The 23,433-nt window shown below is 39.5% G+C and overlaps 1 protein-coding gene across 2 annotated transcripts; it reads right to left on the bottom strand.

Annotated features, from left to right (window-relative positions):
* Window positions 1-555: 555 nt before the first annotated feature.
* DDX46 (DEAD-box helicase 46) lies at window positions 556-23,424 on the bottom strand. 2 transcript variants are annotated; one of them, XM_059483411.1, is made up of 24 exons: window positions 23,339-23,424; window positions 20,906-21,088; window positions 20,469-20,609; window positions 19,472-19,589; window positions 19,136-19,301; window positions 18,688-18,839; window positions 18,258-18,371; window positions 17,485-17,650; window positions 16,996-17,116; window positions 16,449-16,624; window positions 15,901-16,022; window positions 15,049-15,127; window positions 13,180-13,262; window positions 12,195-12,359; window positions 11,698-11,860; window positions 10,626-10,819; window positions 9,941-10,078; window positions 9,175-9,324; window positions 8,361-8,558; window positions 7,561-7,779; window positions 6,888-7,032; window positions 6,195-6,268; window positions 5,668-5,746; window positions 556-1,383 (listed from the first exon to the last, which is right to left on the bottom strand). In XM_059483411.1, the coding sequence occupies exons 1-23, from the start codon at window positions 23,353-23,355 to the stop codon at window positions 5,699-5,701; spliced, it is 3,132 nt and encodes a 1,043-aa protein (XP_059339394.1). In that variant the 5' UTR covers window positions 23,356-23,424; the 3' UTR covers window positions 556-1,383; window positions 5,668-5,698. The 2 variants fall into 2 exon arrangements, with proteins under 2 accessions (XP_059339394.1, XP_059339393.1); XM_059483410.1 differs by lacking the exon at window positions 556-1,383 and having other exon boundaries at window positions 3,838-5,746.
* Window positions 23,425-23,433: the final 9 nt, after the last annotated feature.

Raw genomic sequence — 23,433 nt, 5'->3', positions numbered from 1 at the left:
AACAGCAGCTGCAGGAATTGCAACTTCAAATGTTTACAAAAAGATCACTTAGAAACATTTTAAGTGCCCAGCACCTTTCACCATCCAACCTTTTGCCTACTTGGTGGAGGGCTGTGACCAACATATTTTTTAATGCACATTTGTTAATGACTATAACAGATTCCTGCCCTTCATGAGCACCCTTGGTCCAGGTTCTGAATGACTACATTGGTCCTTAAATGACTGACACACAAAAAAGCCTGAAAAATATTGTGTATTATTCAGATGAGGTTTTAGATAACAAAAGCAGAAAAGACCAGGAAACAAACCTGTAGCTTTCACAAATGGTTAATTCTGCTTTTAAAAATATTTTCCTCTCCTGCTGTTGTTTGAGGAGCAGACTGCTGTACTCCAACACTAAGATATTCCATTTCTACAATACTTGGAGCTCTTCAGGCCAAAAATTGCTGTGAAACATCCTGCCAAGATGATGATTCGTATTCTTGCCATTTCTTCCTAATGCATGCAGGAATCCTCACTTGCAATATAAGAAAGCAGCAGGGAAAAGCAGCATTTATTTAGCTTGATTTAGCAAATGATTCAGTTTATTTACAAAGCTCATCTTTCTGCTGTTCAAACGCCTGTTGGAAATGCCAATGAAAAATGGTTCCGTTTGATACCTTTCAGTGTCCTGTTATTTGCAATATTTTAATCTGGAAGGTAATGAAGTCAGGCTGGGCTTATCCTCCTGGTTTCTGCAGAAATTTTCGTCTCAACAGAACAGGAGCCATCAGGCCCTGGAGGAGTGGCAGTGCAGCGTGAGGCAGTGAAAGGCTCCATCCTGAGCTGTGAAGCTGGAACCCAGCTGTTGTCGAGGCTGTTCCTGGCAGAGCAGAGCAAGATCCAATTGTCTGATCTGGGACTGGCCATGGCTCTGTGCTGGCCAGGCTGTGTCACTGCCCTGCACCAAACCCCAGGCAAACCCACACCAGCTGAGCCAGCTCAAATTGTCATCTGGTAGCAACAGGGCCTGGTCCCCCTGTGTGAAACTGTGCTGATAACAACATGGACCAAACACTGATAAACTGCTCTGCCACTGTCTTCTTTTGTCACAGCTCCCAGGGCCTGAAGCACTCTGGTTGTGGATCTTCTTCCTCCTTTTCTTCCTCTAAAGGACTGACTCATTAGTGGTACCAAATGACTGCATTAATTATCTGTAAGATAAGTGATGCAATGAAATGTTGAGCCTTCCCACATCCAAACCACAAAATGCCATTCTCCTCCTCTCTCAGTGGAGATTTCGCCAAAGGATGCACATTTTCAAGGAGAGGAAGGGCCTCAAAGCACAAGTTCCTTCTTCTGCCAATACAGGAGCTTCTCCTCAGTCCTGGGCTCCAGAGCATGCTGAGCAAACAGGGAGAAGTTAGTTTGGGAACTGCCATGGCCTCCTGTCTATTTAACTGAATTATCAGAGCTGGTCATCTCTACAAATTCACTTCCTAGCTAACATGCACAGGCAGAGGAAATGTAGGTTTTAATGAAAATCCTTAATCTTAACTCTGAGTGTAACATTTTCCTTGCTTGGCCATTCATTTCAGAGGAGCTGCCATGGGGTATTTATTATTTTGAGAAATGTTTGTGATGATGAACTTCATATTTAGAATAGCCCAGGTACAAAATAACTTAATCATATGCTCACTCCGCAGTAGGTTATTAATAATTTCTTAGCTCATTAGAACAACTTAGATCTGAGATGTTAATTAATTTACCTCTGCTTATGCTGGTCAGCTTAACAATCTTGTATCTCTCAGTAAAGAAAAATATTTAAATCTGTTTCAGATGAAAAGTCTCAGAGAACCAATGTTTGGGTGGCAATCACTCAGACTAATGGTCATTTATTTAAAAACAATTGCTTCCACTGTAGCTAAAACTATGAAAACAAATCTTCCTGCCTGGCACTTTATAAACATTGTACAAAAATGTACATTTTGGGACAAATTTGAATCCAGCTGTGCCCCTTTTCTTTTTGCATTTTTAGGTTGCTCTCTGCCTCCACTCCCCCATACAGCCACGGTTAGCTGGAAGCCAGAATTTATTCTGCAAACGCCCAGGCTCTAAGAACACAAACTTGTTTAAGCTGAGACCATATTTGGAAGAGATCTGGGTCAAGGAAAATAATCAAAGGAAAGTGCATTCCTGGAGCATCACGTGAGGAGGCCACAGCACACACAGGGCCCAGTGCTAATGCTCAGGGAAGACCCTCAGTGCCCCCCGCCACTGCTGCTCACCCTGAGCACCACCTCAGCAAACTGGAAATGAGGAACCCCTTGGAAATGAGGGGTTCAGCAGCACACCATCAACAGCATCAGGACCATGGCACAAAGTTCAAAACTAATCCAGGCCAGCTCCACAGGCTCCATCCTCACAGCCACAGGTACCTGGCTGTAACCCTGCCACTGCTTTGGCTGAAGCCATGACCATTTCCTACAACTGTAAACATGCCTGAAGGACTGAAATACCAAAGTGTTCTCTCACTCCCTGAAACTCCAGCATTCTTTTTATTTTAGGAAGATCCCAAATCCAGCCCCTGCTGTTTGTTTTATATTTGGCTGCCACAATTGCAGAATTTCAGGAAAACTTTGCTTAACAAAATTTTTTTTTTGCTTCCACTTGGAAGACTTGAGTATGAAAAGCCCCCACAGATGGTACTTTTAGCCTCTGAATATTTTATTTAATTAGCAGCCAAATGCACATTAACTAAATTGCAGTGCTTTAATTGTACAAGTAAAAGCTCAAGCAGCCAGCACAGGGAACAGCTACAGAACATGCTGGCTGTGATCAGCACTCACTGTCCAGGTTTATGTTTTTAGCATTAAGTTAGCATGTAAAATAGGCCTTGAGCTGCCTGTTTTAAACAAAAGGTGGCACCATGAACCCTACAGTTCAGGGAGTATAACAGTCTGAACTGTAATAGCACAAATTTTTTTATCATGCTGTGAATTTTTTTCCCCCACACAAAATACTGGATTTAGGCTCTCCTGTTTTCATGACTTGGGCATTAATCCTTCACAGGGATGGTGGGGGGTTATTGCTGTTTGAATCTCTGGTGGGTCACTTGCATGGAGAATGAGGGAGCTGGGCTGGGAACAGGGGTCTCACCCTGCCTCCCCTCCCTGCTGTGAGCCTGCTGCACAGTGACACCACCACATTATGTGACATGCAAGAGAAAGGTGATTCATGATCCACTGCCAAATACTTTTATCATTTATCCACCCAAAACATCACTGCTCACTCACTGAGAGCATAAAGGCAACCTTGAAAGCTGGTAGCATTATCACCTGGGCAGGTAACAGAGCAAGCTCTGCTTGTGTATTTAAAAGGAAAAACCAAAAAATCACAGCCCTGTGCTCTTCCCACAGCTGGCAACGTGAATCTGACCAGGGCAGATTCCCTGGAAAGCAGCCAAATCGTGATGTTTATAAAGATCTTGTCTAGATCCATGGACACCCTTGTCAAGAACTACATAGAGCTTTTCTATCTTCTATCTTTTCTGAACTTTTATTCTCATCCTGTTTCCATTGTTTATTTTCCTGTGTATTTGTAAATTTGAGTTTCTTTTCCCCCAGCTTTTATGCATTTTGCTCCAGTTCTTATGTATCCAAACACCTTCACTGTGACTTACTTAACTGAGTCTGGGCTGTGTGGCATTGCATTTCCAGCACAAAAACAAAAGTACAAGCTGCTGTTCACATCACTCTTCTCCACACAGTATGAGGCTAACTGTCATAGAAAAACCACAGAAGCAGTGCAAGTGCAGAAAACAGAGGAGCTATTCAGAAAGACAGTTTCTGAAAAATATACATTGAAATTGCTTTTATTTTTGCTGGAATTAAAAAAAACCATAAGAATATTGACATTGCATTTAAAACCCCCAGGAAGTTAAAGATTATACATTTTTGTATCTCTGAAACCCAATAAAAGTGTCTCCATCATGCCTTTTTTAGGAGATATCAATGTATGAACGTTTTGAACCAAGACTTTTAAACACATGTCAGGCTGTCCAAACTCCACAGTGCTCTTCATTAAATACACAAAATGTGTCATTTCTGGGAAGGAACACTGCCCAAAAGTCAGACAATTCAACAAAGAATTTCTAGGAAAGACATCAAACCCCAGTCCTTAAGGGAAGGAAAACATGTATTTAAATGTAATCACAGAACTTTAGTTTGGGATTTCTGTTTTAAGTTTTGAGAAGTGTTACTGTGTGTGCTGTTCTCTCTGCTCTACTCCATGTATTAATACTGACAAGTACTACATTAGGAGTGTTCTCATCCTAAAAGTAGACTGTTAAGCTGGTATAATCATTCCTTTACTTCTTCCCAGTCCTGCAAATAAAGTACACGGACAAGGTAACACACAGTTGTATGCAAACACCAAGAGTCACTTAAATTACCTGAAGTTTGGAAAGAAAATTGTGAATTTATACAGCCATGATGCAGATTGTATGATTTGTCTTCAGCAGGGTTAAAGCAGTATATACACAGCTGGTTTAAAATGACACATTTCTTCTCAGTGTGTCAGGTAAGAAAAGCTTTCTATGAAAGTCCTTTTGAAAATTATCATCTTGAAAATCTTGCAGCTGCTAGGATGAAACAATTGAAATTGCTACTGCTTTGGCTCCAGACAAGCAGATAGAAGTTAATTGCTTAGGAGTAGAGTCCCTCATGAATCCTACTGGTTATGGGGATGAGAGCTCAAAAACATTGGTCTTGCCTGTCCCAGTAGTTTATTACTGCAATGATAGTATTTGTGGAATTCATTCATAAATATCATTATACATTTTTACTTAAAGTCATGTCCTAACAGTAATAAAGATGATAATCCTGGGGGAATAATCACATTAAATGTATATATAAGAACAATATAAAAGAATGACAAAGTTTTATTTCATTACAAAAGAGGTTTCTCTTTTCTTTTTCTGTGAATTCCTTTTTAAACTTTTTAAACTAAAACAGGTTCATTCTTATGTCACCAAGTGAGGGGAAAAAAATCAAACCCTAAAATTCTGATGTTTAGAAAAAAACAGGAGAACTATTATCATACTACAAAACATTTCACTTTACAACAACCCCAAAGAGTTATCTATTACCTGGATGATAAAGAAAAACAGGGACATGAGAAGGATAAAATTCTCTACTCTGATCAATGCAAAACTCTCTGACCTTAGGGGACATTTGTACAGGGAATGAATGTGTGTGAAACCAGCCAGAGAGATGCTATGGATCAGGAGAAAAATCCTGCCTTTATTTTGGTGTTTTAGACTTTTTCCAGTAGAAACAGATGTGTGAACCATTTCAACAATATGAAGCAGGTACATTCTAACAATTTCCAACACAAATCCCAACACTTTCATTTTCCTTAACAGTATACTGTCTGTCAAAAACAAGTCAGTTTATTTCATATTCTTTATGATGAAAAGTGTATAAACTGCACTTTCAAATTAAATCATGTTCCACCAAAACTGGTCTGGCTTTAAGACTGATAACTTTAGTGGAGAGAATTAAGATGCTTCAGCAAGTATCAATTTTCTGTTAAAAAAATGTCCGCAAGATGAAATAAAAAATTTTCTTAATTTACAATAAGCAGTGTAAACAGCAAAAACAACAGAAGCCACAAAGTTTCACGCACCAGCTGCTAGCAGACAAATAACTCCAAATGCTCATAGAACTTTGTATCTTCCTTTGTTGGTTGGTTGGTACGAATTTTGCTGCAAACAAAGAAGAGATAACCACAGTTAAAAGTGAAGATGGATAAATGAATTGCAGTAAAACCCCACTAGGTTAATAGCTGGCTATGTTGTAAAGCTACAGCAAACCAGATCTCTCAACACTTACCAAATATCAAAATGAGGGGAATAATCCTCTCCCCCTGCCAGATGGTGTTGAAATTAGGAAACTTATTGGGACCCAACTCTGAGGGGTCTTCATTCAAAAAGCTCTGTCAATGTGTTATCTCCATCTGCTGGCTGATAGCAGCCATATTCTAGCTGACTAACCAGTGCCATGCACTTTTAGGCTGTTCAGTGTTTTTGAGATCTATAGGTCCCAGTCCCTGATATTAATAAAACCTTATGCTAGAGCATCAGCATTTGCAGAAGTCAATCACAAAGCATACATTAAGGCACTTTCCCTCTGCTTTCTGGATATTGCACTCACCAATCTGATGAGCTCCTCTTTTATAAGTCGTGTGATTTCTGCCTTTGCTTTCTGTACAGCAAGTTCATTGGCACCTGAAGATAAAAATATGTATTATAATCTTAAACACTTTCTGTATATGAAGCCTGCTGTCTACTTTCAGAAGCACAGTAAAATCTGCTGAATATCCTCAGCTATTTGGTGAAGAAGACTCTACTACACAGAATTCCAAAGCTTGACTGTGTTCTCTTTTAAGGATGATACTCCAGTCATAAATGATACTATTCAGAAATATGTAGGATTTGAGGTTTCTTTGAAAAACTCAACCATTATGACATTTGCCAAGTTTTTGTTGTAGTAGTTGATGCGATTTCTTATACCTTTAACACCCTAAACAGAATTCTGTTTACTTCCTTATTTCACAGTGGCACAGACCTCTTTGTGCTAATTGTTCTTCCTCTGCTCTTTTCCTCTCCTCCAAACTGATTTCATACATTGGCTGTTGTTCTGTGGCAGGTGAGGACAAGCCTCTCTGTGATCCCCATGGATCATTTGATAAGTGTATAAAGATAAACAAGTGTTTTTCAGTAATTGCAAAGTAACTGCAGCAAGTCTATAACTCAAGTGTCCAAACACTGACTACAGAAATTCCATGTCTAATTACAAAACTAGACTCACAGCTTTAACAGAAATATTTATAAAAAGAATACATACTTTCAATAGCCAAATAAATCTTTCGTTCTCCTTCCTTGGGTTCTTTGCCTGGAGGGAAATAAGTTCCCCTGATTGTAATGGCAGCTTCAGAATATTCACTGATTCTCTGCAGTGCTTCTTTGGAGGTAACTTTCCATCTGGCAGTCTGCAAGGTGAATGATAGGAGAGGATCAACAAGGAGAAAGGCGGCACACTAAATGGCAATCCATTAGTTCTGCCAGCATGGGCATAACCTCAAAAAGAAATACAGGGAATTTGTACTTGATACTGTGAAATGTAAATCCTCAAAATAATAGATGAGTTAGATCTGAGCAGCAATATTGCTGAATGGCAGAAATACTCAGGTACTACAAAAAGGGCAAATAGTTGTATCAGTCATGGCAGTAAAGCCTTTGCAAAAAAAACAGACAGTGTCAGAGATTTGGGTGTTAGAGAAGTGTGTAAAGGGTGAAGAGATTTTTATCTGATAACAAATACATGTTTTTCTGATATTCTCTGGAATAAGTCCAAAGCACTGCATTTATATAACCTGAGAAGTAATCACAGTTAATGTAGCAATTTCAATTAGGTATGATCAGAAACAGAGACACAGTATTTTACTGGTGTAAGCATGAAGAGAGGTTTTGTTAAATGATGGTCGTTTCTACTTGATTGTAGCAAAATGGTTACTTGCCTGTGGGAAGTCATTGATCTCTAATTCTTCTTCATATCTCTTGAAGGATTCATTCTGTCCTCCATCCTGTTTCTCTTCCTCCTGTTTCTCTATGGGTACATAATTGAGCTTGGCATTGATTTTTTCAGCCAGTTGCTCTGCAATGGTCTTGGCAGACACAGTAGGAGCTTGAATCGTGCCTCCTCTCAGGATAGCATTGGTAGCCTGCTGCATCACATCCTGTAAAAGCACAGGTCCATATTGAGAACAAGGTAGCCAAAAAAAGTCCCATATAAACCAATAAGGATTTCATTAAAGCTCTCTATGTAATGTAATTGTCTATACAACAAATACATTCTCCAGACTTCTGCTCTTCCTTCCTTCCTCTCAACAACTCCCTTCACACCTGCAAAGAAAAGATCTTAGTGGTCTTTTGTATTTTCAGCTTAAAATATCTTTGGATATTCCAGAACAATTATGCTCAATCTAAACAAACTGTACATCACACGTACATCCCATGCTTCAGCAGAGAAAGATGTTCTGCAACTCTGCCAAAGCTGACACAACTAATTGTGTAATGTTATCAGTAATGAATTAACTCTTTGTCAGGGAAGACAAAGCATTTATGGTTCTGTAATAAGTCTTATAAACAAATCAGCTCACTTACAAATCCTATATAAGTGAGTTAGCCCAGCCTAAATGAGATAAACCATGCAGTATATACTAGCGTGCAGAAACACTAAATCAAATGGCAACCACAGAACAAAGAACTCAACAACCTTTATTAAAAAAGAGTAAAACTGGTCTGTAAAGAGCCTGACCTTAAAGTGGAAGGGAACCATGACTTGTGCCTCTGCTCCAAGATTCTTCTGGGCATTGATTCTCAAAGCCAATCTTTTAGCAATTTCCAATTTTTCTGCATTGCCAGCTGATGGTGTAGGAGCGTTTGATGTTCCTGGTGCTGCCATGTCTTTTACTCTTTTCTTGGAATTGAACATGCTTTCAATTTGTTCATCAATCTAAAGAAAAGAACAATTATTTCATCACTGCATTTCCACTAAATAATCTTGTCATGATAAAGAAACACTAAGGGACATTTAGTTTACATGTCCTTAAAGAAATTAATCTTGTATAAATGGTAGAAGCCTGCCCAAAACTACAGCTCAACAAAAGGATGATCTAATCAGGAAAAAGTCTGAACACAGTGTTTACCTGCAAGGTCACAAAAAGGAATCTATCCAATATTAAGAAAGGAATTTAATAAGATTTAAAATAGAAAGTGCTAACATGAATGTCTTTAAAATACTTCAAATAAAAATATGTTTGCAACTGAGGACCATTGTTCTATTTCATTTATGCAAGAATAATATCCCAAATAATTTATGTGACATTTACAGAACTACACACATTAAGTGTAAAATACCAATAAGCCAAAAAGAGACACTGAAAATCTTCCTAGATTTTGATCTTCATAGCTGTATCTCTATATTTGAAGAAAACATGCAGTCAGTAACAAAGGTCACAGAGTAACAGAAATCCATGCACTCTGCAATGTATTATGCAACCTATGGGTTAGAAATTCAAATGTATTGCGAAAATCCATAAGCAACTTAAATCCTATTCCCAAGTGCTTACATCAACAGCTGTATCTTCATCATCTGAATCCTGCAAGCCAAGAGCTGCTTTCTGTAGCTTCTTTCTTTCATTAGCCAAAGCCTGTTCTGTTTCATCGAATTTAAAACCTTTGCCAGAGAATCCACTGCTTTTTTTAATCAACTTTCCCTCCTGAAAACAAAAACATGTATTATCATACTTAGGAGTTTCAAATCCTAGTTCTCATAGTCATAAAATAACTTCAAGATTATACAAATAATTTTGATATTCTTTAAAAAGCAAATCCTAGCACATTTGTAAAGTGCTTCAAATTTAAAAGCTGCATTTCACCATGAAATGTAATTTTAAAAACCTGTGTTAATTCAGCAGAGACAGTACCCTATTGGGGTTTTCTGTAAGTATACATTTTAAATGCTTTTCAAATGCAGTATAAAAAACCCTCCATTTTTTTATAGCAGAAAATCTCCAAAGTCACTCTTCTCAGCATGAGTGAGATCCTCTGATGGTGAGAGCTCTAGAAATAATCATACAAGGTCTGTTAAAGGGCTTCATTATCTTGTATGTGAATTTTGTTAAAAGCCAGTGCCTCTTATACCAGAGGTATTTATTACATACGCAGTAACAAGATTTAAATTCTCAAGAACAGTTCTTTAATGACATTAAAGATCTCTATCTTGAGGTCACTGACACACTGAGCCAAGCACACATCTGTTCCCAGAGAGGTCACCCATGCATGCACAGGCATTAAACCTGGACCAAGCCACCTACAGAAGAAACAATTACTTACAGCCTTCTGTTGCTCTTTGAAGTCAGCCCAGAGCTTCTCCAAATCAGGAGGAATTGGATTCCCAGACAATTCCAAAGCCTTAATGATATCACCAGCATAACGTGCCTGATCCTCAGTAATGAATGTATATGCATACCCCTGGTCAAAATTCATTTAAGAGACAATTAGGAAAAAGCTCTAAAGACATCTCTAAATTTATTGAAGCACCCTTGCACAGATGCTGATTTCTAGTCAATGAAAGTAATCATGACAGCCATGCAATAACTTCTTTTTAGTGGAAGTGTAGAATGAATAATGTGATTTCCCAGGAAGTTGATACAGAGGTAATCATCCAAAGATAGTAAACACTGAAATCTCTCCTTCCAACCAGTGTTGTCATGGTTCAAAGTTCGAAAAATTAAAATCTTCTCAATTTAGTAGGGCACATTTCCAACAGTGCAAAACACCCAAACTTTCAGCCACAAATGGGATTTAAAAGAACACTCAGAAATCAGAAGAACACGTATCTTCCAAATTTCAGATTGCTGAAGTTCAGAACATACTAAAAACACTCTTCCCACCAACAATACAAACTAGCCCATCTGTAGCTATCCCTTAGAACAACTTCATCAAACAGTAAAGAAGGGGAAATGCCAGTTCTAGCCACACCTGCCAAGTGAGTGTATGAGTATATGGGTGTACATACTTTATTGCCAGCTCGCCCGGTGCGGCCGGCTCGGTGCACGTAGTCCTCATAGTGGTTGGGACAGCTGTAATTGACCACCAGCATCAGCTGCTTCACATCCAAGCCCCTGGCTGCCACAGATGTGGCCACCAGAAGTTTGCAGGTTCCATTCTTGAAGTCATTAATGATGCTGTCTCTGTCATACTGATCAATACCTGCAAGACAAATCAGTTAATTATAAAGCTCTGCTTTAAGCCACGAGAATTTGTACACAGGTCAAAATACCCTCAAACTTCAAACAACCAAAACCACAAGCAAATAAAACTTCAACACTTTCACACTTTTGAAGGCAAAATACATTAGCCAAAATAACCTCTATTATTTAGAATAACTTCTAATTTTTCAACAACCATAAGATGTTTTCCCATATCAGGACCCCCAAAACATTTTTTAATATTATTCTCTCTTTTGTACTTCAGCTGAGACCTCATCTGGAGGCTTTGTCTGTTCTCTAAAGAAAACAGAAATCTCAGAAGAACAAGAATATTTTCCCTCTTCTATTGCTACATTCCTGCTGAACAATGATTTTGTACTTACTGATTTTACACAACACACTCCAAAAAAGACTCTAAATTTTAAGATACACTGGGATGGACAGCTTGTAAAGAGATTTTTCTCCTCTTGCTACTTCCATTCTATTACTACTTGATAGAAAAAAAATAAAGCAACAACTGCTGTTACTGTGGAATCTCAAATAAAAATATCATCTGATACTCCCCATGGCACTCACTACTCTGCAATAATGAGTAGTCAGCAATATTCCCTGGGAGGTGTTAACTCTAACAGTCCTCTGGCACAGATGCAAGATGTGGCATCTGATGACATCTCACAGAGAACAATGAAGAGTAATTACACAAAACTATCATATCTATTTCAAATTAAGAGACAATTATCCTCCCCAATTATAAAGCAAAACCTGCTTATGAGGAAGTAATAGAATTGGTACTATACAAGAACTAAGTGATTTTTAACTACTGGATACCAAGATCCTAGTTGGGAGTTGATAATATAAGTCCTTAAATTTGCAGATTACCTCCATGGAGAGACAAGCAAGGATAAGAGGCCCTCATTAAATCTTTTAACAACCCATCAGCGTGTTCTTGCTTATCTACAAATATGATAACAGATCCTTTCTCCTGATAATGTCCCAGTAGCTCCAGTAACTTCAGAAATTTGTTCTCCTCTTCTATGACAATCTGGAAAATGACATACAAAAGAGTATAATTTGTATTTGAGTTATTAAACAAATGCAGAGTGTAGAAAAGTAAAAATCATGAACAGGAGATGAGTTTTTCAGGCTGTTCCCACAGTTAGTGGTAAAACAGTGTAGCTTAGTGCTACAAACCAACTTTAAAAATCACACTGCATTTGTATATTAAGGTGTTGATTTATTCTAAGTTTATTTTTAATAAGGCCACTAAACTTCTAAAAAGAAAAGCTCTGTGGTATATTGGTTTATATTAAACATTGCTGGGAACAGTCCTCTGCAAGCAAAGGAGAAGATAAGCGAGGCAGATGCATTATACTCACCACATGCTGCTCCACATCAGAACAGACAACACTCCTGCCTCCAACCTGCACCTCTATGGGTTTGCTGAGGATCCTGCGAGCCAGGGCCTCCATAGCTCTGGGGAAAGTAGCAGAGAACATGACAGTCTGACGGTCAGGCCTGACGTTGTCTACAATGCGCATGACCTGTGGTGAGAGAGCGGTCCCTGTTAACATCAACTGCTGCAACTCCATTTCACACCCACACAAAGCTGTCATCTCTAAAGTTAGGTGGTATCTGCACCTCCCAGACCACAAAACATTCTTTACAGATTTCCTCTAGGCACCAAGCTGCTGGCACTGGAAGACGGCAAAACTTGCTGGAATCAGAAGGAAGTTGTGTGGCAATACGGAATCTGGCAGCAGCTCAGCAAAAATCCTAGGAAATGCAGCAGAAACCCTACAGCTCAAGAGACAAATAAAGGGAATTTTCCTGATTTTGGAGAAGAGTACAGCCCATGTCAACTGGAAGAGCCCTGGATGTCCAAAGCTCTCAGCAAGTCAGCAGCATTTCCAACATTTCGTTCTTATCTCTTGCCAAGAGACATCAAAGATTTTATTAACAGACTAAAACTACTAATACAACACCTGTATCAAGGAATTACACAAGGATACCACCAGTACTCAGAATGAGTATGTAAAACACTGTGTGTATTAGAGAAAAATCTAAGTCATATAGGAAGCAAAACAGAGAATCATACAATGGTTTGGGCTGGAAGGGACTCTAAAAATCTTCCAGTTCCAAGCCCTTGCCATGGGCAGGGATATCTTCTACTAGATGTGAGGATAATATGATGTTATAATAATGTGATAATAGATAGGAGAGTAATAGAAATATTAGAGTCAGCTTAAACCGCTGTCCATATGCAGCACATCCTTTCGAACATCCACTGGCAGATGTAGCATTGCAAAACCCTTGATGTGACAAACAGTCTCTTTTGGCACCACCCCCCGTGTCTTGAATTACCTGAGGCTCAAACCCCATGTCAAACATTCTGTCAGCTTCATCAAGCACAACGTACGTGACTCTGCGGAGGTTTGTCACCCGACCTGTGAAAGGAGAGGAAAAAACACATGGGAAACAAAATCAAATGGAAATCTAGTTTCCCTTAGGAATATTTTTTTAGATGTTATATAGTCTCACTATCTTCTAACAAAGACATTAATTAATTTTTTAAAAAATTCACTGAATGTGAATTTTAATGTTCACACTTTAATCACACATACATTCTGGGAAATGTGTAAGTATGCACAAGGCCCTTTTAGTTTGTCAAACTCTTCTCTTGCATACCATCATAGGGCCAGAAGAACCTGTAAAATTCAGAAAACTGCCCTCGCCAAAACACATCATAAAACTAAGACTGAGCTGAAGCAAGGAGCCACATCAGCCAGTATCTGACAGCGGCACCTAGAAAAGAACATATTAGAGATTACAGCGCATGTGTGGAAGGCAAAGCCCAGTGCTAACTGCTGCAGCCTCAGAAAATTCCTTTATACACAATCTGTAATGCTTCCTTGGAATTCAGAATAACTATATGAGGATAACCATACTAGTTCTAGATCACTGCTAATAATAGGCATAAAACAGAGTAAGCAGTCTTTTAAAAATAACTATATATAAAGATTAAAACCTACCCAGTAACACTACCGAATTTAAAAATCAAGAACCACCCCAAACTCTGGGACAGGTTGAAATAAAATAAGCAAGTTGTGTTTCTGTGAACATTTTGAAATTATCATGGACAGGATAACTAGCACCCTTCCCAAACAGTGAAGAGATTCCCCTTCATGAGAAGGATTTAACTCCAGGACTTAAAATCATACTCTGTACAATATAAACACATTCAGTTCCACACAGCTGTGGAGTGACACTGCCAAATGCTCTCTGACTGGGAAAGATTTGTTACATTTTCTACAATTATCACTCAGACTTGTGCCTATCAAACTACAGAAGAATTTGGTCCTCTCAGCTTCAGCAAATTGAGCTGAATCCTCAAATTATTTAAGACATTACGCGCTGCATTTTTTAAGATATGGAATTCAATATGAAGGAACAAAGCAAGTATTCCTTACATCTACATATCTATTTAACATCTCAACACTTTCATCCCCAAATAATAACTTTGTAAAATTACTTGGGAACAGCATTAATGTACCTACCTTTGACGATATAAGTCTTGGAAGCCCAGTTCTATATGTCTTGAAGGTACTTTTTTCACAGAAGTTAAATAATGTCAACAGTTTAGTAGAGGTTTTGATGTGGAATAATTTAATAATAAAACTTTATCTAATAAGCATGCAATGGTTACACTAGGACAAAACCTCTTAAAGCTGCAGTGGCTCAGTTTAATCAATCTGAATATCTGATATAAGGTCAGTTCTTTTACTTCTGAGCAGGTATTTAGGGAGGGCTTCTTTGTCTGTTTTTAAAGCCAACAGATAAAGGCAGAGTCAGATGCTCTTGTAAAGCAGGGAACTGATGAGCTACTCTAGCATGGATCAACGGGCAGACAAAATAAGCAACTCTTACATAACCTTTATCTAAATGACTCCAACTTAAAAAATTTGGACCAGCACATTTCAAGTTTAGCAATGATAAACATTCTCAAAAACTCTTCAAGAATGTAGTATTTCTTGTCCTCCCCAAAAATGGCAAATCAATATATGCTTAAACCTATTATTAGTGCTATATATTCTCAACAGCTATATAGTGCAGCCTGAAGAGATATAAGAAAATTCCATAAGACCATTTATCAAAATACATGATCTTTTGAATCTGTTAGAATTACACAACAAATGTAAAAAAAATATGCAAAGGAAAAGGTTTTCTACTCACCATTGTTAGCTGCTAACATGTCAATCATACGTCCAGGTGTGCAAACAATAATTTCAGCACCTCTTTTGAGTTCAGCTATCTGATTTCAAAACACAGCAAACAATCTATTAGTTTTTGCTTTGTGATTTCTTTCAGATTTTTTGAAACATATATCACCTTGCAAAAAAGAAAACCACTTACACTGTAATACATCTGTTCTATAAACATGAATTATGTAAATTTTTAATTAGTAATTTCCTCAAGTCTTTGGAGAACTTTGCTTCCAAGAAGCGTAACCCCTCACAGTCAGAGTTACCACCACACCTGGAGCAGTTTTAATGGGGATATGACTTCAATATGCTTAAGAGCCTGTAAGAAATGTTAGTGTACCATAGATGGTCATTCCTGTTGCTTCCATAAATGGGTGGGGTGGAGGTGTGGAAAACCTTGAAATTAATCTCTAAGTTACTTCAAGATGCAATATTTGATAATGCAATAAAGCAAAGTTATAATTTTCTGGCTTTTGTTATCTTAAAGGGAACTCTCAGAAGAATACAGCTTCCTAGTAACTTTCAAACTATTATATCTCACTAATAATTCAATTTTAATTTAATGCACAGTACATACATAAAGACAAACAGTCTGAAATTTTTAAGGATCATACCTGAGACTTTCCAGGATCATTATTGTTTAAGGCTAAGTTACATGCAAAGCTTTTTGCATTACTACCATTCCCACAGAGAAAATCCATAATGAAGACTGCAAATGTACTGGATTAATGGAAAAGAAAAATCAACTAACTTTGCTACAAAAGAAACACTGAATAATGAAGCCCAAGCACTCTTTGACAAGCCAGGCATGTGTTCTGCATACCTGTTCACTGATTCCTGTTCCTCCATAAACACACACAACTCGAAGCCCAAGAGTCTTTGAGAATTTCTTGCACTCCTTGGTAATCTGCAAAGCCAACTCACGTGTAGGTGTCATAATGACAGCTGAAAAGCAAAACATTTTCCTCACACATTGCAATCTAAGAGATGTTGTATTTTCCACAATAGAAATTAATCTTTTGTAATGATGTTTACAGCAATTCACTTCCTATTTTTAAGAATGTAATTTCAAGGAAAAGATAACTGAGACATTATGAGGAAGAAGTGGAAATCTGGTCCAAGTGTAAGAATCAAGGGAGGAAGGTCTCCCAGATATGTGGACATGGGAGTGCTATTGAAACAACATGAGATAGCACAGTAATCACAAAACAATGTAAAAGATCACTGTGATCTTTACCTAAAAAATCCCCACTTATCAATGGACATTAGTAAGCAATTCTCCCTATAACCAAAGAACTGAAATCCCATCTAAAGCATATACTTGATGTTATATTTATTTAAATAGTAACTTTGAAAATAAAATCATTTTACCTATGGGACCTTCTCCTTCTTCTAATGCTCTCTGATCCATAATGTGTCTGAACATGGGCAACAGAAATGCAATAGTTTTTCCACTTCCTGTTTTAGCAATGCCAATCAAATCCCGTCCGTTCATAATTGCTGGGATAGCCTGGGTTTGAATGGGAGTGGGCTTTTCATAGCCATGTCTTCAAGAAGGAAAAAAAATATTTTAAGAACAAAATAGAATTTGATAGATGTGAATAATGAAGTTGATAGATGTGAATCATGAAGTTACGCTAAAAAGTTTTTACATATTCATATTTACATATATATATATATATCGGTGCCCTTCAAAAAATACAGATCAAAATGAGCAGCAAAAGCATGATACAAATGGCACAGAATAGTTAATAACAATAATTCAACACAGATAAACACTCTGGTGACTATAAATGTAACATTTACATGGACATGGGGCATTCATTATGCAGCAAAGTAAAAGGTCCTTCTCAAGGACACAGGACAGAACACAGTGAGCAAAATCAAGGATGATACAGTTCATAAAGTGCTTGCTTACTTTTTGAGGGCAGTGAGAATCTTCATGGAAATACCACATTGTACCCAGGTTTTTATTGGTTTGGGACAGCCTTTTCCCTTGACTGTAATTCCCTCCAGCTCCAGCCTGTACACGTTGACCTCTGAAATAGAGTTTATCTTTTAACAGAGTCAAACTTGATATTTTTCTAATATCCTGATCAAAAAATTCTTGCTTTGTCCCTTTACATGAAACACTATTTTTATCACTACCAGAAAAACAGCTTTTTGCTTGTTACACATAAACACAGGAGTTAGATTGAAAGGACTCAGGTTAATTTTCCAATCAAAGCCTCATATATAATTATAGTAAGTTATCACAATAGAGATATACCCTATTTAACATTTTTCTATAGCAAGCTGCTCCAAATGCTTTTTACATTGCAAAGCATTTGCTGTTCCTTAGCACACTGAAATCCACCATTCTTTTCTTCAATCATACCCAAGGTGTTCTGGTTGTATTTGTCTTTACCTTCTTGAGTCATTTTAGCTAGTTCTGGTACTTCAACATAGAAGTTTTTCCTGAAAGGTTCATATTCTATCTTTCCATGATCCACTGGTTCTAGCAGCTTTCTCTGCTTGGTCTGATAGCCAGTCAGGGCAGTCTGAAGGTCAACCTCCTCCTCTTCTGAGGAATACTGCAGAGATCACAATTTTTGTGTACATTAGAATTAATGAATTATGAAGGTGTTTGGCTTTTGACATTTATAGAGCTACTATACAGAAGCAACAGGTACTTCTTACTGAATCAGACATGAAACTGAAGATGTGCTCTTAACTTAGGAGTCCCAATTGTTCTTTCCCCTAATGCTTTCATGTTTCTCCCAAACCTTAACTCTCACCATGTTCTGTGTCACTTTCATGGCTTTACCAATGCCAGCTACCAGCCCAGTCATTCAGAAATAATCAGTCCCACACCAAAGAAACAGTAAGAGGAAATGAAGAGAAAGCAGCCAGCCAGCAGAGTGGTGTCACACTGCAGTCACAGCTCTGACAGATGTCCCCAGGTCAGCTTTGAAGGAGCACCACTAACACTGGAACTGCAGCCACAGAGCATGGCCTGAAGTGGCTGAGCTGCAGGGTGTTGAGTCAGTGACTCAGGCAAGGCTGCCCCTCCACAGCCTCCTGAGCAGCAAAATCCCCACACCCTTCACAGCTCTTCAGGCCAAACACCACACACAGCCACAGGAAGCAAGAACAGGCACTTTGCCTGTTCACAAGAGAAATACAAAACAGTTCCATTACCTCCATTGCATCTTGGTCATTCTCCATGAGCTCCCCTTTCTTCTTTTCTGACTCAGCAGATGCCTTTTTGGTTGTCACCACAGTTACCACCTTGGTAACAGTTGGTCCAGTTTTCTATAAAAAACGTTTAAAAACATGAATGCACTATTGTACAAAACAAAGATCATCCTGTAAAAAACATACAGAATATTTGTACTTCTGAATACATTATGCTGAACAATTTATTTCCTACTTCCCTTGGTGAAATTTTATCAGAATAATGCTTGATAAACAGTTTCATAAAAACACCAGGAAATTATAGTTAAAGCAAACATGCATTAAGTGCATATAACTTGTTGCTTTTTTGCACTTTCCCCTATTTTCCCCAAGCCACTTTGCTATTAAAACACAAAGTCTTTAAAAGCAAGAAATATTTAAGAAGTGATTTTACCTTTTCACTCCCACCTCCACCTTTCACACTTCTCATATTGAACTTCTTGACCTCTTCTTTTACTTCTTCCATATAAGCATCTAAAGGATCTAACTCCTCATCTTCAACCTCATTGCCTTCTTTTTCTCCTTCTGCAGTTTCCTCTTCATCATCTAATAAGAGTGAAAAAAGAGATGAAAGACAGGGAAAGACAGAAGTCCTTACATGTGGCAAACTGTTGTCCACCCAAATAACTACAGCCCATTATATTACTATGTAATTTTTCCTCATACAGATCTCTCCAGTTGGTTTATCAAAAATCTATCTTAAGCCATCTGACACCATGACCAGATTTAGGCTTTTTTATTTTACGATTTACATTCTGAAGAGTAATTAGATGCTTTAAAAATACTGTAATAAAAATATTACTAGGAATAGAAGTACTCTGTTATATATAAAGTTTAAATACCATCATCATCTTCTAAACTCCATTTTTTCCCCTGCTTCATCTCTTCAATTTCTTTTTTCAGCTCTCCTATGTTTTCCATTGCCTTCTTGCGTTGTTCTTCCCTCCATTTCTCCACTCTTTCTTTACGTTTTCTCATTTCTTCTTCTAGTTTATTCTGATCAAAATTCTATGACAAAAACCAACCAAAAAGTGAAAATTAATGGCCATTGGCTTTATTTATGCTTCTTGAAACAAATGTAACCATTGAGTGAGCAAGCTGTAGAAGCTGTGGACATCCACAAACTTCCTGATTTAAATTCTTTATATTTTAAATTTACAAGTGTTAGAAGCCTCTACCTCAGTGGCCACAGCATTTGTGGTAGCATCTTTGTCTTTCTCTTCCTCTTTGTCATCTTTGTCCTTTTTCTTTTCTTTGGAAATGTCCACACCATCTGTCTTTTCTTTAGATCTTGATCTGAAAGGTGAGATCAGAGGTTTCTTACAACATTACAGCTTTTCTCAGGGGGAGGATACATCTATGATGGACAGAAACAGAACTATAACCACCCTGTTATGTTTTCAAACACCACAAAACACACTGCTTCCCAGACAATCTTTCCATGTCATGGAATTGCTTCCTCTAACTCCCAGTAATGTAGACTCTAACCCCATCCAGCAATTCATGTGCTTTTCTCATTTCTTTGCAGACTTCATTTTCAGAGCTCTTAAAATTGATACTCCAGTTGTTCTGTACTTTATTTTACACCTCCTTGAAGTCAGCATTTAGAAAAGAGAACAAATTTCCTGTTTGTGGAATTTCTAGAGGAATGTAAAGTGATCTAGCAAATTGCCATGGAAGCATGAGCATCCCCCTAAACACATTGTCCTGGCTCTTCTCCTGGGAAAAGCTACTCATGTAATGCAAACATAACAGGCAGACTTGCACTGAATATAAAACCCACTTTTAATGGGTTTTATTGTACTTACTCTGCTACCAGTTTAAAAGAAAGCATCTAAGCCTAATTTGTGCTAGCTCATGACAATAAATATAAAACTCCCTTTAGCTAATTAAATATAATTAAGTGTTTTTCTAGTTTGGACTATTCTGATACAAAACATACACTTATTCCCAAAGCTTTTGTGATTCCAGCTTGTCATGATTTCTAGAGTGCCATCACTACTTGTGCTGTATAGAGACTGTTGTTATCATTTACAGACTTCCCACTCATTTTACAGCAGAACCTGACTATATGCTGTTTTCAATTATACCTGAAAACCTTATCAAGATATATTTAAAAGACAATGACCTGCAGTAAACCTTTACAGATTTCTAAAGCTAAGAACACAAGAATACCTGTTTTCTGTCTTCCTGTTCTTGCTTGGACTGGAGGATCGGGACCGTCTCCCTCTACTCCTGCTCCGTGAGCGCCTCCTCTCCCGGCTCCGGGACCGTCTCCTCTCTCGGCTCCGTTCCCTTTCTCTGCTCCTCGAACGTCTGATGTGGAACAACATTTTCTTTACTGAGGACATGCTCAGAGTCTAACTTTAGCCCTCCATTGAGGTACAGGTTGTAAAAGGAACCCACCAGTCATCAAGGAACAGGTTGTAAAAGGAACCCACCAATCATCAAGACCACTAAGAACTTACAAACTCCAGCACCAGCAAGCATTTAATAAGCAAAAAAGCCTTAACCCATCACAGACATCAGCAAAGTAACTAACTGGAGTGGGAGAACACCAACATTCAGCAGACAGGCACTTCCAGGTACAATGACTGGAGCTGATGTCGTACCTTTGACGCTTCCTGTCCCTCGAGCGAGACCTCCTCTTGTCCCTGCTGCGTGACCTGTCCCGCCTGCGGTCCCGCTCGCGGCTCCTGGAGCGCCTGTCCTCGCGCTTCCTCTTGTCCGACGGGGAGCGGCTCCTGGAGCGGCTCCCGGAGCGGCCCCGGGACGCCGAGCGCTTCCGGTAATGCCTGCACAGAGGGGCACGGAGGGTGAGCACCACCACCATGGACAGCAAGCAAAAAAACTACCTGCATTTCTGACTTTGTAAATGTCTAAACTTCTGCAATCCTCTTGCCAAACTGATTAATGTACATACTATATGTATAATATACGTAATATGCATATACACTCCTAGTGACGCTGAAATTAGAAGGATTATCTGGTCACAATTTTCTTTTGGTTTTAGAGTACTGTTACAAGCACACCAGAACATCAAGAACAGTTTCCTTTCCAGAAATCCACTGACTTCCATTTTATATATAGGAAAAGCTGAAAGCTCTTTGAAGCTATCCCAAAATCTGTTAAGCAAACAAAACTGCTCTTTGTTGCTTTTTATACAATAAATGTTTACCCATGTAAGGTAGGTGAACTACAGCTGTGCTCAATGGGAAAGCTGTCAGACTGGAATTAAAGAAACATAAATCCCTGAGGAAGTGACACTGTGGTCAATGCCTTTACCATGCTGACATCAACAGAAATTCTTTCATTTCAAACAACACACCAGAAGCTGTCAGAAGTCAGCAAGGCTTGAGGAGTGTGATGGAGATGGGGGTCTCCTTTCCTCCCCTCATTAATGCTCTTATCCCAACCATACTGTGGGGCAGAGCAGGGCCAGGAATTTTCTAGGAAACTCTTCCTAGAGTGAATGTAGAAGAGGGACCTTGACTGTGACCATTTCCTCTTGCTCCAACCCCAGATTTTCAGACACCATGCCAGAATAATTCCTTTGTTCCTGTGGCTCAGGACCCACAGACCCTTTCTCCTGACAAGCCCAGCAGTCATGCTTGAGAAGAGGGAAGAAGCAGAGAAGGCAAGACTTTAAGCCCCCCACTCCTTGTTTCACTTCCATGGTAGTATAAAACAGTTCAGCTCTAAAAATAGCAGTGTATTTCTATCTAGTCTATGTTATGTTGTATATTTAGGCAGCACATGCACTTGGAGTCAGTACAGTGGCACACACCCACATCCTGCCCATCAGCAGGATAACTGACTGCAAAGAACATTTGTCAGCACTGAGATTTTTAATTTCTTTTCCATCTCCATCACAAAATGCCATGGGATCTGCTCTACACTTCCTCTCTTTCTAACCTTTTTGTTTTAGAGAACTACTTTTGTTTTTAATTTTTTTTCCTCTATAGTGTGCAATAATGCCAAAAAGATGATTTCCGGTTGCAGAAGCCCCAGTGTGAGGAACATTTCCTCACACCAACCCCAGCACATGCAGCCCCCACCATTCACTCTCACACTCTTACCATTTCTTCACTTTTAAAACTTTAAACCCACTTTTAACATTATTTTTAGCCCAAACAGACGAACCCTGTCATTTTCAGCACAGAAGCTGCACTGTGACAAGCAACTGAGTCCTGCTGGCTGGAGTGCCAGAGCTTGGCTTTCAATTCAGGAGGCTCTAAGGGTGCCCTGTACCACCCACTACTGCCCCAGCTCATCGGGAACTAATTTAGATAGATCTGTGGGAGTGCCCAGTTCCGCACTAGATCACTAATGTGAGCCTAAGGTGGTTGTGAAATTTCAAGTAATCTGTCTCCCTCGGTGGACATGGACCTGGGAGCGGTTACAGTGTAGTACAACTGCATGTGGGGACTGTCGGGTCAGCTTTAGTAAAAAAATCTGATTGAACTACGAGACAGAGGCATATGCCCGAGAGCAGTAGCAAATTTAAACTGTGGAAGTGGTTTACAGCCTGGTAGGTGTGTGCAGCTCGGTATCATCTGGAGCACAGCTTCGGCCCGAGACACACACAGCACAACGGCACGTTACTGCCGAGCTGGTTACAACACCAATCGTGTCTTTACATCAGCTGGGACAGGGCAAAATAAACGTGGTCCATAAACACAAAAGGCACAAGCAAAAACACCTAAACCAAGCTAACCCCCCTACGTGGCTAATTACGACATTTTGGAACAAGCCCGAGAAGGCCGGAGGTGCTCCGGGAGCCCGGGGTCGGTGCCGGTGAGCCCCGGCAACTCGGGCCAAGCCAGCGTGGGGACCCTCGGCCCCGGCCGGAGCCCCGAGTGCCCGGCCTTGCCCTCAGGGCCGGCTCCAGGCCCGGGCCCTGCCGCGGCGGCCTCAGCGCCCCCGACAGAGCCGGCCGGGAGAGCCGCGCCACCCTGTGTCCCCCTCACGGCCGCCTCACCGCGCCACCACCCCCGAGCGCGCCGCAGTCCTCAGCGGGCGAGGCAGCGGCGCCGCTCCCTCACCTGGACTCGCGGCCCATGGCGGCGGCGCTCCCGCTACACGGCGGCGGCCATTCCGCGCCCGCACGGCGAGAGCCCGGCGGGAGCGCCGCCCCTTC

Source organism: Ammospiza nelsoni, chromosome 16 (genome assembly GCF_027579445.1).
Source record: "Ammospiza nelsoni isolate bAmmNel1 chromosome 16, bAmmNel1.pri, whole genome shotgun sequence".
NCBI classification, from domain to species: domain Eukaryota; kingdom Metazoa; phylum Chordata; class Aves; order Passeriformes; family Passerellidae; genus Ammospiza; species Ammospiza nelsoni.
This window is presented reverse-complemented; position numbering and strand designations above follow the sequence as displayed.

Coding starts and splice junctions, on each gene's coding strand:
- DDX46 (XM_059483411.1), bottom strand. Junction 12,360..13,179: donor ACATGGGGTTTGAGCCTCAG/GTAATTCAAGAC, acceptor CTCTCACCACAG/GTCATGCGCATTGTAGACAA. Junction 8,559..9,174: donor ATGAAGATACAGCTGTTGAT/GTAAGCACTTGG, acceptor TCTTTTCTTTAG/ATTGATGAACAAATTGAAAG.